Raw genomic sequence first — 14,692 nt, 5'->3', positions numbered from 1 at the left:
TGACTATAGACCTTGAGACTTCTTAGCCTCCATAGTTGGATGAGACAATTCTTTGTAATAAATCTCTTCATATGTATTTATTTGCTTGTAAGCCATCTCCCCCACTAGAGTATAACACAATGAGCAGAGCATTTTCATCTGTTTAGTTCATTTCTGTATTCCCAGCCCTGGGATTGTGTCTAGCAGAGAGTAGGCATTCATTAAATATTTGTGAACTGTATGAAAACATTTCCTTGTGTGTATTTTCCCAAGGCCTAAGATCAGTATCTACCTGTGCTTGTGTGCATGTATCGTCACAAGTGCTTAGAGCATGCCCACATATGTTATCCTATTTATCCTCACATGACCTGTACCAAGGGAAGGAGGGGAATAATTTCGCTATAATTCACACCCCTTAGTGGAATAGGAATGTTTAGTTCTTGAGGATCTTAATACTCTGTGCTTTGAAAGGGGGCTGCTGGGCATAACTTCATATACTTCATGAACATAATATGTCTTGGAATCCTATCTTGGAACAATTTATTTATTTTACAAGGCTGGCCATAACAGTATACTCAGTCAATATGAATTTTCAACATTTAAAATTCTTTCTAGACTGGAAAGACTACACTTAGAGTCATGGTTTCAGGATTCACAAGTTCACATGTGGAAGCTTGTGGAATGGTTGAAGGAATGGTTTCAGACATCCTCTGGAGCTTGTCTTCCAAACTCAGTAACCAAGAGAGTAGATTAATTTGCACTGACAACACTGGTAATCCTTTAGTGTCCTGTGAATATTGTTATGTGAATACATTACTCTCTTTCTCCCCCTCCCCAGTAATCTGGGTGGGTGTTTCAGTGACAATTTATGAACAATGTGCAAATGCATATGATTTTTCTTTATATTAAAGATTTTCACAGGAGGAAGATTATACATAATACACTTTTAAAGTAATTGGACTAGTAATTCTCTCTTAAGTAATAATTCTACATCAATCACATGCCCCAAATTACATTTTTATAATGTATTTATTTGTGTACAAAATATGTTGTAATTTACTGATGCATATGCAGCAAAATACTCTATCACATACAACAAAAATACACTTTTACCCCCTTTCCTTTTCCCTTGAAAATGGCAACACTGTTTTGGCAGTTCAGCAGCTAAAAATAAAGTGCTATAATTAAGCAGTATTGGAATGTCTTCACTTGACAAATGTGATGTACAATTCGAGTATACAACCACATTTTTGTTTTTTTTCACAGAGCAGGAAATGCCACATCCTGAACACCTCCAGAAGATACAAATATTTGTATATATATGTACACGTGTATACACTGTATATGTAAAGTGCCAACAAGCCTCTTTGTCCTTGTGAGTTTGTTGTGTTTATGTCTATTCTCTCTTTTCCAAAGTCAGAGCCCCACTATTGGAATCTCAGAGTTCACCAGCAGGCACAGAAAAGTTCATCAAAGGCTGGCTTGTTGGGGGTGGGGTGTTGGTGGTAGGATGGGGGAGCCTTCAGACCTCACTGGGGGACCTGGAGCGGAAGGGCACTTTGGACTGAAAACAGCCACAAAACAGGAGCCACAAGGCACGTTGGATCTCCTGGTTGCGGAAGGCATAGATGATGGGATTGATCATGGAGTTGTAGGTGGCGGGCAGCAGGGTGGCATAGGTGTAGACAGCCGGGTCCTCGTGGCTACCTACCACGCAGTAGATGGCAAAGGGCAGCCAGCTGGCACCGAAAGTGCCCAGCACCACGGCCAGCGTACCCACACCCTTTCTGGTGGCGGCAAGGTGGGGTGGTGCCAGGCAGTGCTGCTGCAGCGCGATCTGGTGTGCATGACGCCAGACCACCTGGCAGATGCGCACATATAGGTGCAGCATGATGCCAAAGACGGCAAAGAAGGTGGCAGAAAGCAGCGCCACGTGGCTGCGAGTCAGTGGGTGCACCACGCTGCAGGCTGCACGCTCTGCCAGGCAGTTCCAGCCGAGCACCGGCAGCAGCCCGAGGCCCAGGGACACCGTCCAGGTGGCGGCGAGCAGGAAATGCACACCCAACAGGGTCCGTCGCGAGTAATAGGTGAGCGCGTTGTAGAGGGACAAGTAGCGGTCCACTGTGATGGCCAGCAGGCTGCTGACCGAGGCAGCGAAGGAAGCCACGAGGAAGCCCACAGTGAGCAGGCTTACAGTCTCTGAGGGCACCACGTACTGGAACACGAAGTGCAGGATGAGACCACAGCCCGCCAGCAGGTCAGCAGTGGCCAGGCTGCCAACCAGCACGAACATGGGCGTGCGTAGCGCGGGTGTGGACGCTATGAGCGCCACTACCAGCGCATTTTCGCCCGCGATCACTGTCCCAGACACGCAGAGCAGTACGTCCCATGGATTCACCGCGGACAGCAGCAGCCCCGGCGGCCCGGCTGGCAGCTGCGAAGACAACTCCAGCGATGCGTTAGCCGCGCCGCCGGCTCCCAGCGCTGCTGCTGCTGCTGCTGCTGCAGGGGGCCCCCATTCACCCACGTCCGGCGCTCTTGCCGCTGTGGCCACTGCCGCCACACCCTCGGCCGCAACTGCCACCACCTGGGAGTCGTTGAGCGAAGATGCGCTCGCGTTCATCGCGGCCAGATGCTACACCCTACGTGGAAAGGGAGGACAAGGGTCAGGTGTGCAGTTCACACCGCCAGGGTACTTCCCTGGGCGCTACTGCGTCGCTCTTATTGCCCATCCCATCGTAGGACCCCAGAGCAGAGCGAGGAAGCAGTGGAGGAAGCAGTGGTTGAGAGCCAAAAGTAAATCAATACCTGTTGAGTGAGTGAGCGTGTGAGTGAAATGCACAAGGGATGCCCTCACCGATATCTCAATTTTTGCACACATATTCACACGAATAACATGCACTCACATGCACACAGATCACGTAAGTGTGCCCATTTTTACACATGCATTTTATGCACCAAGCTTGTGTTGCCAGCCTCACTGAGTACCGTGCTGGTTCTGGCCAGTTTGGTCAGGCACTCTCCTAAACCGGCGGTGGAGCCGCTGTCCGCGGTGCTGAAAGCAAAGTTTCTGCGGTTGCCGAGCAGGGTGGACCCCGAGGCCAATGAGACCCCTGGGAAAGGGGCTTGAGGGGAGAGAAGCTGAGATGCCGGTATACGGCAAGGGTGTGGAACAAGCTTGGCACCATTTCTCCGGCTTCGTCAAAGACTCGTCCCCTGGCTATCCTTCCTCTCTTCCCCTCTCCCCACCCTCAAAGTTGCTTTAGGGATCTGGGTTGCTCACCTGAGGAGTCAGGGCTTCGGAAAACCGCTGATCATGAGCGCTACGGCGGGGCGCCAAGCTGCGCTCCCCGCGCGCTGACAGAGCCGACGCCTGAAGGAAGTGGCGGAGCCGGCTCAGAGAGGAGTGCGGGGCGCCTGTAGCTATGCGGGCGCGGCCGAGAGTGAGAGACACAGTGAGCAGAAAAGGTGGCTACAAGCAGCACGCCCGCCGGAGATTGACAGACAGGGCGCGGTGACGTCAGGCTCCTGGCTCCAGGGTGCAAACCAGGCACTCGCTCTCCTAGCCCGCCCATCAACTACCTCCCGAAGCATATACCCTCCCCAAGTGAAGTCTCAGAGGGTTAAAGGAAGGAGGAGACGCCAGAGGCCGCTGCCAGTACAAAACCTCCAGGAATGGGATGGGGAAAGAGGCAAGGGAGAAAGGAGGGAAGATTCTGAGGCCAGGCAAGGAGGATGAGCCGAGATGGGAAAGGTGGAGGATGAGTTGCACTGGCGGGACAGCAAGGCCCAGGGCTAAAGGTCTCTGAGGGGGCCAGACTGAAGAAAAAGCCCTAGAGAAGGGGGACGTTGGAGCAGAGAGGTCCGATGGTAGAGCTGCTACCTAAAAAGAAAAAAAGAAACAAACAAAAACCTACTGTTTTGGAGACAGGAATGAACTAGGAGTTGGGGAGGGATGAGTTTTGTAAAAGATACTTGTGGTACAGTGTGTCAGCTGGGTTGAGCCAGAGGAGAAAAGCTGAGTTGTGGGGAACAGAGAAAAATGGGACATTTGAGGAAACCAATCTCTTCTTCTGAAGGTTACCTGTGCAATCAATTCCTCTTTCTCCCTCCATTTCTTCCTCTCTCCCACTATCTTTCTTGAACTCTACACAGCAGGTTTCACCATGATATTACCAGCCAAATGTTTCTCAATTGCACTAGCTGATAGTGCTCTTGGAACTTGCTCTTTAATTAAAGACCAGGTCTGTGTCTTGTTAGAAGAGAAGAAAACAGCAAAATGTGATTTACTTTCCTGGCAACAGACTTTGCCCTGTTAATTAGTACCCTATAAAACAAATTATAGGACCAAAATAGTGATAACTCAGCTGCACCAGACTTTAGTAGGCAGGAGTTTTATTTTCGGCTCAGATAAATCATCCTTTTGGTTTAAAGGTGTTTTGTTTTGTCAGTAAAATACAAGTATTAGACCTTTTCTTCTTCTTCTTCTTCTTTTCAAATTAGACAGAATCTCCAATAGCTGTATTTGGGAAAAAGCTAAAATAGTTGACTCTATCTAAAATTAAAATCAGTGATCCTGTCAGCATACCAAGGCCACGGCCATGATTTTCGGGGACCACATGCTCTAGGCAAGGCGAAAACCTACAGTTGTTACTGGTGCTTCCTCTGCTTTTTCTTTTCTGGCTTCACTTTACCCTTAGCCTCAGGGGCCCAAAAAGGAGAAAAAAAAAAAAAAAAAGAAAGAAAGAAAGAAAGAGAGCTCAGACTGTCTATTGGCTGGAATGGGAGGTGGATTTTTATCATGGCTGTCTCCCTTTAAATATGGCCTCCAAGTCCAGACTACTCCTGCCCTTCTGCCTCAGTGCCACTGACTTAACTAGAGAAAAGAAGGAGAACTCTAGGACCACTCAATTCTTTGCTGCAATAGCCAATGTGGGATCACAGAACGAGTTTACACAATTTCTCCATTTGACGAGTTTATAAAAATTTTCATGTACCTTCAAATTGTCTGAACTTCTAAGTTTCTGGAAAGTGCCATTTTGCATTTCAGTAAAAGATTTGTCAACTAAAAGCCAAGAAAGTTATTTCAGAGCTGTCAAATGAACTGTCAAAGTGCCATAATCACATGTTAATCACAAATTTTTCAAACAATCAGATAAAGGTCCAAGGGGGAAGAGAATCCTTCTTAGTGTCTGAATGTATTACATTTTTACATGTCACAATGAAGCAGAAAGTATGAGATTAAAATTGAACAAATAGCCTGTGTTTCAGACATCTTCAGGCTTTCATCATTGCCAAGAATGGATTGACTTTTCAGTGGTTTCAGGAGGAAGACAAGAGATATATAATCATGTACATAAATGCTGCTTGAGGGTTTGTAGACTCTTTGAGTCATCCCAGTCTGTGGTTTCCTCTCTCAGATGCCAGACTGAGAGCAGACAGGGCAGGTTCGTTCAAGCTCCTCCTTATCTCCCCCATACCCACCTGTGTCCTGGGAGGCAGAAGATCTGAAAGAAGAAAGATATATGGTTCATTGGTTATGGATGGATACCAGATGTACGTCATTGCTTGCTCTGCCCACAGCTCCTCTCAAGTACTTGCCATCCTGGTGGTCTCCTAGAATGTTCCACCCCCAGCTCAGCTTATGGGAGGGGATTGATGCCTGCCCCAAGGCTAGACAAAACCAGCCATCATTTGCTGGACCAGTGACCAGATTCCCTCCCTGAAAATTTGAATTAAGAAACATTGTGACATTGGTCAGTCAGTGTTGGGCTCTGGACCTGCTAAGTTAGGGCCGGAGCATTCATGCAGAACCTTGTGTGAAATGAGAATCAGAGGAAGTTGGCTGCAATGAAGAATGAAACAGATGGACAGAGAGGAACAGAGATAAGGAGGTCAAATGATGAGAGATGGAGGGAATACCTCAGTTCCTGATGTTTGCTTGCCAGCTCTAGGAGTCTAGGTTACTAGATCCCTTGAAATTGTTTTTTGTAGTCTCTACTACAAACTTTCCTAATCTTGAAAGCATCCTTCAAATAAAATGAAGGTGAAATGTAAAAAAAAAAAAATAATAATCCCTTGAGTGGGTATCTATCCTGTGAATTTTGATACTTGACTGAAACATACAACTAAATGTATTATCTCCATCCACCAGGTTGTCTGATTCTAGCTGTGTCTTGGGGTGTGCAAATTTGGTTACTGGCTTGTAGTCACAGGTTAAACTCATGACTACCACCCCTGTGACACTCAGCATATCCTCTGGTGCCTTTATATTCCAGCACTATCCAAGAATTAACACAAAGAGAATTTCCTTGTCTGAGGTTATGCCCAGGAATCACAACCTCTCAACCACAACTTTTCTCTGGCTCCCTTGGCTACATCTTACCCATTTCAACCTCAGCCAGTTGTCCCCAAACCTGGCTGCACATTAGAATTACCCAGAAAGATTTTTAAATCTACCAACTCTGGAATCTCTCACCCAGAGATTCTGATTCATTTGGTCTGGAGTTGAGGACCAGGCATCAAACTTCCTAAAGACTACAATGGAGAACCAGGGTTGAGGACACTCATGTAAGCAAGCATACAATCTCCTTGTAAATTTAACATGCGGTAAAACTCCTCAAATAGCAGATTAGAGTCTGGAATACTTGCAATAAAGGAATTTTAATAACAATCTGGCTTCAGGTCACTCAGTGAAATTTCAGATTCAGGGCACTCACCAGTCCTCTGCAGACTTTTCATTTTCTCACTCACAAGAACTTTCTTTGTGGCTCAAGATGAAGGCTGACACTTGTTTCCCTTTTGACCCTGATGAACTCAGTGGCTCCGTCTATCAGCTCTAAGCTTAGTTCCCCTGGACCCTCCATTTTTCTGTAGCCCTGTTCCTTATTCTGAGTTCAGAGCTCCTTCCCAGGTGTGTATTCTTTTGGTCCAGATCTTTGCAAATCAATTCTGTTTTATAAAATCAAAGCTGCAGTCAGCCAAGCTATCTAGATCTCATAAAACTAGGTTGGAAAGATCCATATCAGCAAGTCTGGCCTGACTCTCTGGGTATCTGCAGACACACACAGACACACACACACTCATACACACTCCCTCTGCTTGGTTCTTGGAAACAAACAATAACAGTTTTCTACTGGGAGTATAAGTCTATTTGCTTGTATACAGATACTTGTGCTGATAGCTCAGGAAGAGAGCAGGTGCTTAGTGAGATGTATGAAGTTGTTATTAAGGAAGATTGTTGCTGAAAGAAGCAGGAATCACAAAGGGCCATTGAATACTCTACATTGTTTGGCCAGAACCGGGGTGTTGGATGGAGTGTAATCTTTTGGGGACACATGCTGAGGCAGTTGAATGACATTCAGAATATCTCCTTTTCTCTGCTTTCCCCTGTCCCCATGATTTCCTCTCCTGCTAAAGCATCAATGGTGGGTCATAATGGCCAGGGTACCTACTTCCTCAGCACGTTCAAACACTTGAAGGATGTTCCTGCTTAGTAAGCATTCTCACTCCAAAGGCTGTCATCCTGGGAAAAGGCTGTCATCCTGGGAGGTCAGCATGACCTGATATTCCCACCAAATTTGGAAAAGGAGCAGTCCACCGTTAAACTTTGAACAAGCGGTTGAAATTTTTTATTTAATTCAGTTAGTGAGAAATACCTCTTTTTTTTTTTTTGCGTGACAAACAAAAAATAATAGTGTTTAGGAGTTCCTACTGTGGCACAATGATTAAAAATCCAACTGCAGTGACTCAGGTTGCTGTGGAGGCAAGGGTTCAATCCCTGGCCTGGTGCAGTGGGTTCAAGGATCTGGTGTTGCCACAGCTGCGTCTCTGGCCTGGGAACTTCCATATGCCATGAGTGTGGCCATAAAATGAAAAAAAAAAATGGCATTTAAAAACATATGTTCTTTTTTATAAAGAATAAAAATAACATTGAGTTTCGTGGCGATATGTATAATCTTACAACTTAGATTACTAACTGAATATGAGAATGATTAAGTTGGCTCTATTGGTATATTTGAAAAGTAACAAAGATGTAGTCTTCTAATCTGCTGTGCCCAACATTATGCAAGTGCTTTGAAGCGCACAAGGTAGGTTCATACTCATTATCTCCTTTTATTCTTTGCAACAATTACATAAAGTTTTGGGTTATTTTCCTTGCAAATGGGACAACTGAAGTTCATAGAGGTGAAATGAGTTGCCCAAGGGCACACAGGACACCAGCAAGCACATTGTGTACAAGATAGCGACGGTATCAGTACGGGAAGGCAAAACAAACATGGATTTAATGTGTGCAAAGGCACGTAGATTTCAAAACCCAAAGAGGCTTTACCTTGGATAAATGTATCCAAAATGATGAGTGTTATATATATTATAACTTTAAAATCACTGTGAACAGCAGTTTATAGACTTTTTGTTTGTTTTGCAAACTGCTTTTAAAATGTATTATAAAAAATAAAGGGAATTTTGAAAGAAAAACTTTTATTCACATTCCCATCAGCTAACCGGGATTGCTCTTTTCCCCAAGATTGTAAACTTCTTGAGGAAGTGGACAAGTTCTAATCGATCTTTCCATCAATGTGATCTATCGCAGAGGAGGTGCTCAATACACGTTCAGTGAATGACTATGTCTAAAACTTATCCACATGCATATATGTTTGATGTAGTTATATTGCATAGTTTGCATGTAGTAAATATACAGTGTACAATTTCAGTTTTTACCTTGTAATAAAGGGTATGTTGTCAATATTTCTATAGGTTGTATTACAATTATTTTTCGTACTTTTGCCTAGCCATTTTTTCATTCAACACTTATTGAGCACCTACTGCATACTAGACATTGTGGCTAGAAAATCAAGATGCCACAATAGGTCCCTGTCCTCAGAAACAAATAAACAGGAGTTCCCATTATGGCTCGGTGGGTTAAGAACCTGCTTACTATCCATGAGGTTGCAGGTTCCATCCCTGGCCTTGCTCAGTGAGTTAAGTATCCAGTGTTGCTGTGAGTTGCGATGCAGATCTCAGATTGGGTTCAGATCTGGCATCGCTGTGGCAGTAACATAGGCAGGCAACTGCAGCTCTGATTCAACCCCTAGTCTGGGAGCTTCCATATGCTGTGAGTGTGGCCCTAAAAAAAAAAAAAAAAAAAAGAAAAAGAAATAAGTAAAAAGATTCTGTGAGAAGAGTATAGTATGCATTATAAAAAGAAATGGGGACACTTAGAAAAAAGACTATGCCCCAGCCTAGGGGAGACAGGGAAGGCCTCTCAGAAGAGATGATGGAGACGATGCCCAGCTCTCTTTGAAGAATGAGTGACGGTCAAGGAAAATAAGGAAGACACAGAAGTGTTCCAGGCAGAGGGAGCTGCATGTGGAAAGGCGTGAGGCCAGGTGAGGCTGGTGCAGGTTACTGGGACTGTGGGCAGTTAAGTGTGGCTGGCATGTCAGACAAAGATGGGCAGGAGCAGAGATACACCAGGTAGGTGGGCTGAGGCATGAAGGGCCTCCGACATCTTATCAGGAGTTGGATTTTATCCTGAAGGTAATGGGGAGCCTATGACAGATTTTCTTAAGCAAGGTGATTGATATCATCAGATTTGGGTCCCTCTTACAACTTATGGAGGCTCCAGCAACAACTATACAGTGAATGGATTAGAAAAGGGGGTTAGGTGAACCTGTCAAGAGGCCGTTGTGCTGATCTGTACAGGAGATTCTGAGGGCTTAACGGGGTGGCAAGGGCAGCCATTGGGGAAGTTCACAGATCCCTCACATGTTTTGGACATTGTATTAAAGTAAAACATAGTTACAGTAAAAATAATTCTACAAATCTTAGTGGCATAATACACTAGAGGATTGTTTCTTACTCCTGAAACCCATGAAACTCAAAATTGATTTTCTGACCAGAAGACAGCCTTTCACATGGTCAGATGGATGGCGTTCAAATTCTGACTCACTTTCTAACTATGTAGCAAAGTCACTTCCCTGCAAAATGAGGATAATAATAGGATCCACTCTATAGGGTACCCAGCTCCTTCTCCTATAGCTCTACTCTTCTATAGGACTCAACAGTTTTCAGCATTTGCTGTTTCAGTATCTCACCATTCCGGTAATTGGGAAATGAGCTTGGAGCATTTTATGGGACATGCCTGGAAGTGGGGGAGGTAGATAGACACAGAAAAGGGAAAGAAGTTATCAAGGATGACTTCCAGTTTTTATATGTGGAAAGGAGTTAGATATTTTGAGGGGCAAAATGGCTGATTCACTTGTGGACTTGTTGAGTTTGAGGGAAGACAACCAGTGCAGATCTCCCGTAGGACCTTAATCAGAAAGGTTGTTTGAACTCAGCAGAGAGTCTAGACTGGCAAAGTAGATTAAGGTACCATATGCTACTACTAAGTATATGCCATGCACTCGATGTGTACCATTTGCTAAGGTACCCTATAGAGTGGATCCTATTATTATCCTCATTTTGTGGAAGAGAAACTGAAGATTAAGGGGTAAAGTAACTTTGCTGCATGGCTGGAAAGTGAGTCAGGATTTGAATGCCATCCATCTGACTCCAGTTGAAGGGAGCTGATAAACCTAAGTGAAGAGGACCAGGAACAGCCCCTTGGGGAAAGCAGTCTTCACAGCATGGGCGGAGGAAGAGGTCACCACAGAGGAAGTTGAGGAGAGCAGTCAGAGAGGCAGGTCATATCGTGGAAACCCAGCGTTCATCAGAGAGGAGACAGTAGGTGTGGACATCAAAGGAAGAGGGCGTTTTAGGAGGAGAGTCAGCTACCTGGAGAGGTCAAGTGAGGTAAGATCGAGGAAGAACAATTCTTAGCTATATTTAGCAAGGAAATTATTGGTGACTGGTAAAAGGGCAGGGATGGCGGGAAGCCAGGTGGAAGTGAAGAGGCTATAAAGAAGGGCTGAGAAAGGAGAGTGCAGACGTCTCGAACAAAAAGTTTGGCTTGGAGGGGAAGGAGTAAAAAGGGCAGCAGTTAGATAGAGGTGGAAGTTCAAGGGAGAGCTTTAAAAATGAGAGATTTGTAAGGGAAAGAGATGACTGAGAGGACAAGGTTGATTTCACAGAGAGTAACTGAGGGAGTGAGTCGGTGGAGAAGAGAGAAGGTCTGAAGAGAGGTGGAAAGATAAACCTGAGAAAGGAACAGGGGACCGGAAGGATGAGGGATGCAGATGGGACCACACACCTGACTCTTAAGTGGGGAGCCAGGAAATCAAGGGATTTCCTTCTAATTCCTTGTGAAATTTGGGAAGGAGGACATCAGCTAGTAGTGAGTTGACAAACGGAAAGGACTTTCCAATTGTCATTTTGATGACTGCAAAATATTACATTGGGGACATAGAGCGACATTTAATTGAGCAATTCTACTGTTAGACATTCACATTGTTTATATGTTTGCTATTGCAAATAACCCCACAAAGATTACTTTCATGCACATAATTATTTTTATTTGTATGATTATCTTGACATGAAATTTGTCAGCCAAAGTGCAGAAACATTTTCATGGCTCTTGAAATGCACTGCCAAATTGCTTTTCAGAATGACTGTAATAATTTATAATACCAATAGCACTCTATGAGCTTATAGGTTTCTCTGCAGCTTTTATAACACTGGGTTTTATTATTTTAAAATGTTCTTTCAATTCAGTGGGCATAAGTGTTACCTTATTAGTGACTTCAATTATATTATTTGATGACCACTAAGGCTTATCATTTGTCTCTCCTTTTTTAAACAATATGAATTTTCTTTTATCTGACTTATCTGTTCTTACCTCTATCTATTAGGACTTAATGCTGACGAAAGTATCCAGTAGATATTAATCCTTTGTATGTCTGAGTTGAGGGAAATTTCCCCTATTTTTCCTTCTTTAACTTATAGTTTTGCTTGTTTAGGAATATTGCATTTTTCTATTTTTTTTTAAGATAATGTATAGCTTCTAGCCTGAGAAAGGCATGTACATGGCTTTGCAGTGGAGTTTTTCTGTCATTTACTAGAGAAGAGAGAGGACAGAGACCTTCTGAGGAGACAAAAGGTTCCGGGAGGGGGCTGGGCCCTGAGGCAGGCTGTGATCTCCTTTGAGTGTCAAAAGCCCACTCTCTGGCCAACTGTATGACTTACCTGAGGAGGGTGTTGGCACATGAGAGCAGCAGAGCCTTTGGGCAGAGCTGGGAAACCATGTGTCTCAAATTCTGACACAGAGCTCCTCAGGGGGGTCAGAAGTTAGGGCCTCACTGGCCAGGGAGGTCAGTAGGTTCTGGGCAATTGAACAGCCCAGTCTGGAGGGAGCAAGGTACAGAGCAGCCTCAGCCATGGCCCCCAACTGGAATGCAACCTGCTACAAACTTTGGGAGAAAAAAAGCCCTAAACATACAAGATAGGGAGAGGAAAGTCAAATCACTGAGGACTTGCCAGCGGCCAGACCCAGTGCAAGGCACTTTACATGCATGATCTCATTTTACCCAACATGCCCCATGGGGCTCTTTTTATTATTCCCATTTAACGCACGAGGAAGTAGAGGATCAGAAGGGTTAATGAACATTCACTGTTACACAGCCAAGAGTCCCATTAGTTCTCAAAGTCTTACTTTCCTAAACAAAGTCTCAGCTTTCAGAAGGGGACCTGAGGTGGTGCTGGCTTCAGTGCAGTTTGTGACCTGCGGAGTGTGGATTGGCCTGCAGAGTGGGGATCAGCCAGCCAGTGAGTATACTTTGGATGGTGCTGCAACGCAAATGGATGAGTTTAGATTTGGTATAAGACGAAACAGGGACCCCAGGGAGGATTTTGAACGGAGAGTTGGTTTGAATTTGTGCTTTAGGAAGACAGCAGGGAGTGGAGAGCAGAGAGCAGGCTGTTTTTCTGTGACACTCTCATGGGCACCAAGTAAATAAAACAGCCTATTCAATGAGAACTTCTGAGTTGCTGCTAAGATAAGTTACCACTCTGGATGCTTATCTGAACTGTAATCCCCTGATCTTTAAGAAGTATTCTGAAACCTAGGAGAGGTTGCTAAGGGAGTAAAGCCTTAAGTATCATAAACAGCAGAATCCATAAAATAATTTTCCCAAGTGAACTCAGTTCCCCAGCTAGCAGCATTTGCGGGTTTGGCTGGAGGAGGGGTTTGCCTTCCCCTCCTCCCTCCAGGCTTTCTTCCCATGGATACGAAGTGAATCCCCACCAGGAGTCCTCCTCATACCTGCACTCCCAGGATGTCCACACTCCAGCGTTCCCCCAACCAGGGACCCTTCCCTCTCCAGCTCTCTTGGCTTTTTATTTGCTGCAGATTTACATCCCTTCCCTGAACCCCAAACTGAATGATTCTTCAAGCAGGAATAATTGATTCAAATGACTTGTATAATATGCTTATTTTATAGGTGGAGGTGGATTAGATTGTTCTTTTGAGTTTTTTAAAAATAAATTTCATGGGAGTATAGTTGACATAAAGTTGTGTTAGTTTCAGGTGTACAGCAAAGTAAATCAGTTATACATATATCCATTCCTTTTCAGATTCTTTTCCCACATAGGTTATTACACAGTATTGAGCAGATTACCATGTGCTTTAAGTAAGTCCTTATTACCTACCTATTTTATATATAATAGTGTATGTATGTCCATCTTAACCCCCTAATTTATTGCCCCTCCATATTTTCCCTTTGGTAACTATAAATTTGGTTTCAAAATCCTTGAGTCTTGTTTCTGTTTTGTAAGTCCTTTTGTATCATTTTTATTAGATTGCAAATAGTGATCTCAGTCTTTCTCTGATTTCATTTAGTATGATAATTTCTAGGTCCATCCATGTTGCTGCAAATGGCATTATTACATTCTTTTTGTGGCTGAGTAATAATATTCCAGTGTGTATATGTATACCACATCATTATCCATTCTTCCGTTGATGGACATTTAGGTTGCTTCCATGTCTTGGCTATTGTAAATAGTACTGCAGTGAACACTGAGGTGCATGTATCTTTTTGAATTATGGGTTTCTCCAGATATATGCCCAGGAATGGGATTGCTGGATCATATGGTAATTCTGTATTTAGTTTTTTAGGGAACCTCCATGCTGTTCTCTGTAGTAGTTGTAGCAGTTTACATTTCCGCCAACAGTGTAGGAGGGTTCCCTTTTCTCCACACCCTCTCCAGCATTTGTTATCTATAGACTTTTGGATGATGATCATTCTGATCTACAGTGAGGGGATACCTCATTGTAGCTTTGACTTGAAATTCTCTAATAACTGGTGATGTTGAGCATATTTTCATTTGTTATTATTATTATTATTATGTTGGCCATCTGTCTGTCTTCTTTGGAGAAATGTCTGTTTAGATCTTTTGACCATTTTTTAATTGGGTTGTTTGGGTTTTTTTTATATAAAGCTCTATGAGATGTTGTATATATTTGGAGATGTATCCCCTGTTTTCCCACTTCATTTGCAAAGATTTTCTCCCATTCCATGGGTTATCTTTTCATTTTTCTTGTGGTTTCATTTTCTGTGCATTTTAAAAAAAAAGATATCTACATAAGGTCATTTAAGTCATTCACAACATGAAAACAACAACAACAAAAAACAGTGTATATAGTATAAATTCAGTTTTTTAAAATAATGTGTGTGTGTGTGTGTGTGTGTGTGTGTGTGTAATCAGAGTGTTAACAGTGATTACCTCAGAGTGGAAGCTCTTTTTATCCTTTTTTAAAATGTGTGGCAGAAACCAA

General features: G+C 43.7%; 1 protein-coding gene across 2 annotated transcripts; it reads right to left on the bottom strand.

The window, feature by feature from the left end:
* Nucleotides 1–520: 520 nt before the first annotated feature.
* Nucleotides 521–3,977, bottom strand: GPR6 (G protein-coupled receptor 6). 2 transcript variants are annotated; one of them, XM_003121354.5, is made up of 2 exons: nucleotides 3,263–3,977; nucleotides 521–2,621 (listed from the first exon to the last, which is right to left on the bottom strand). In XM_003121354.5, the coding sequence occupies exon 2, from the start codon at nucleotides 2,600–2,602 to the stop codon at nucleotides 1,502–1,504; it is 1,101 nt and encodes a 366-aa protein (XP_003121402.3). In that variant the 5' UTR covers nucleotides 2,603–2,621; nucleotides 3,263–3,977; the 3' UTR covers nucleotides 521–1,501.
* Nucleotides 3,978–14,692: the final 10,715 nt, after the last annotated feature.

This window comes from Sus scrofa, chromosome 1 (genome assembly GCF_054392235.1).
Source record: "Sus scrofa isolate SSC_HxYL_T2T_F1_AM1 chromosome 1, Sscrofa_HxYL_maternal_Yorkshire_Landrace_v2.0, whole genome shotgun sequence".
Taxonomy (NCBI): domain Eukaryota; kingdom Metazoa; phylum Chordata; class Mammalia; order Artiodactyla; family Suidae; genus Sus; species Sus scrofa.
This window is presented reverse-complemented; position numbering and strand designations above follow the sequence as displayed.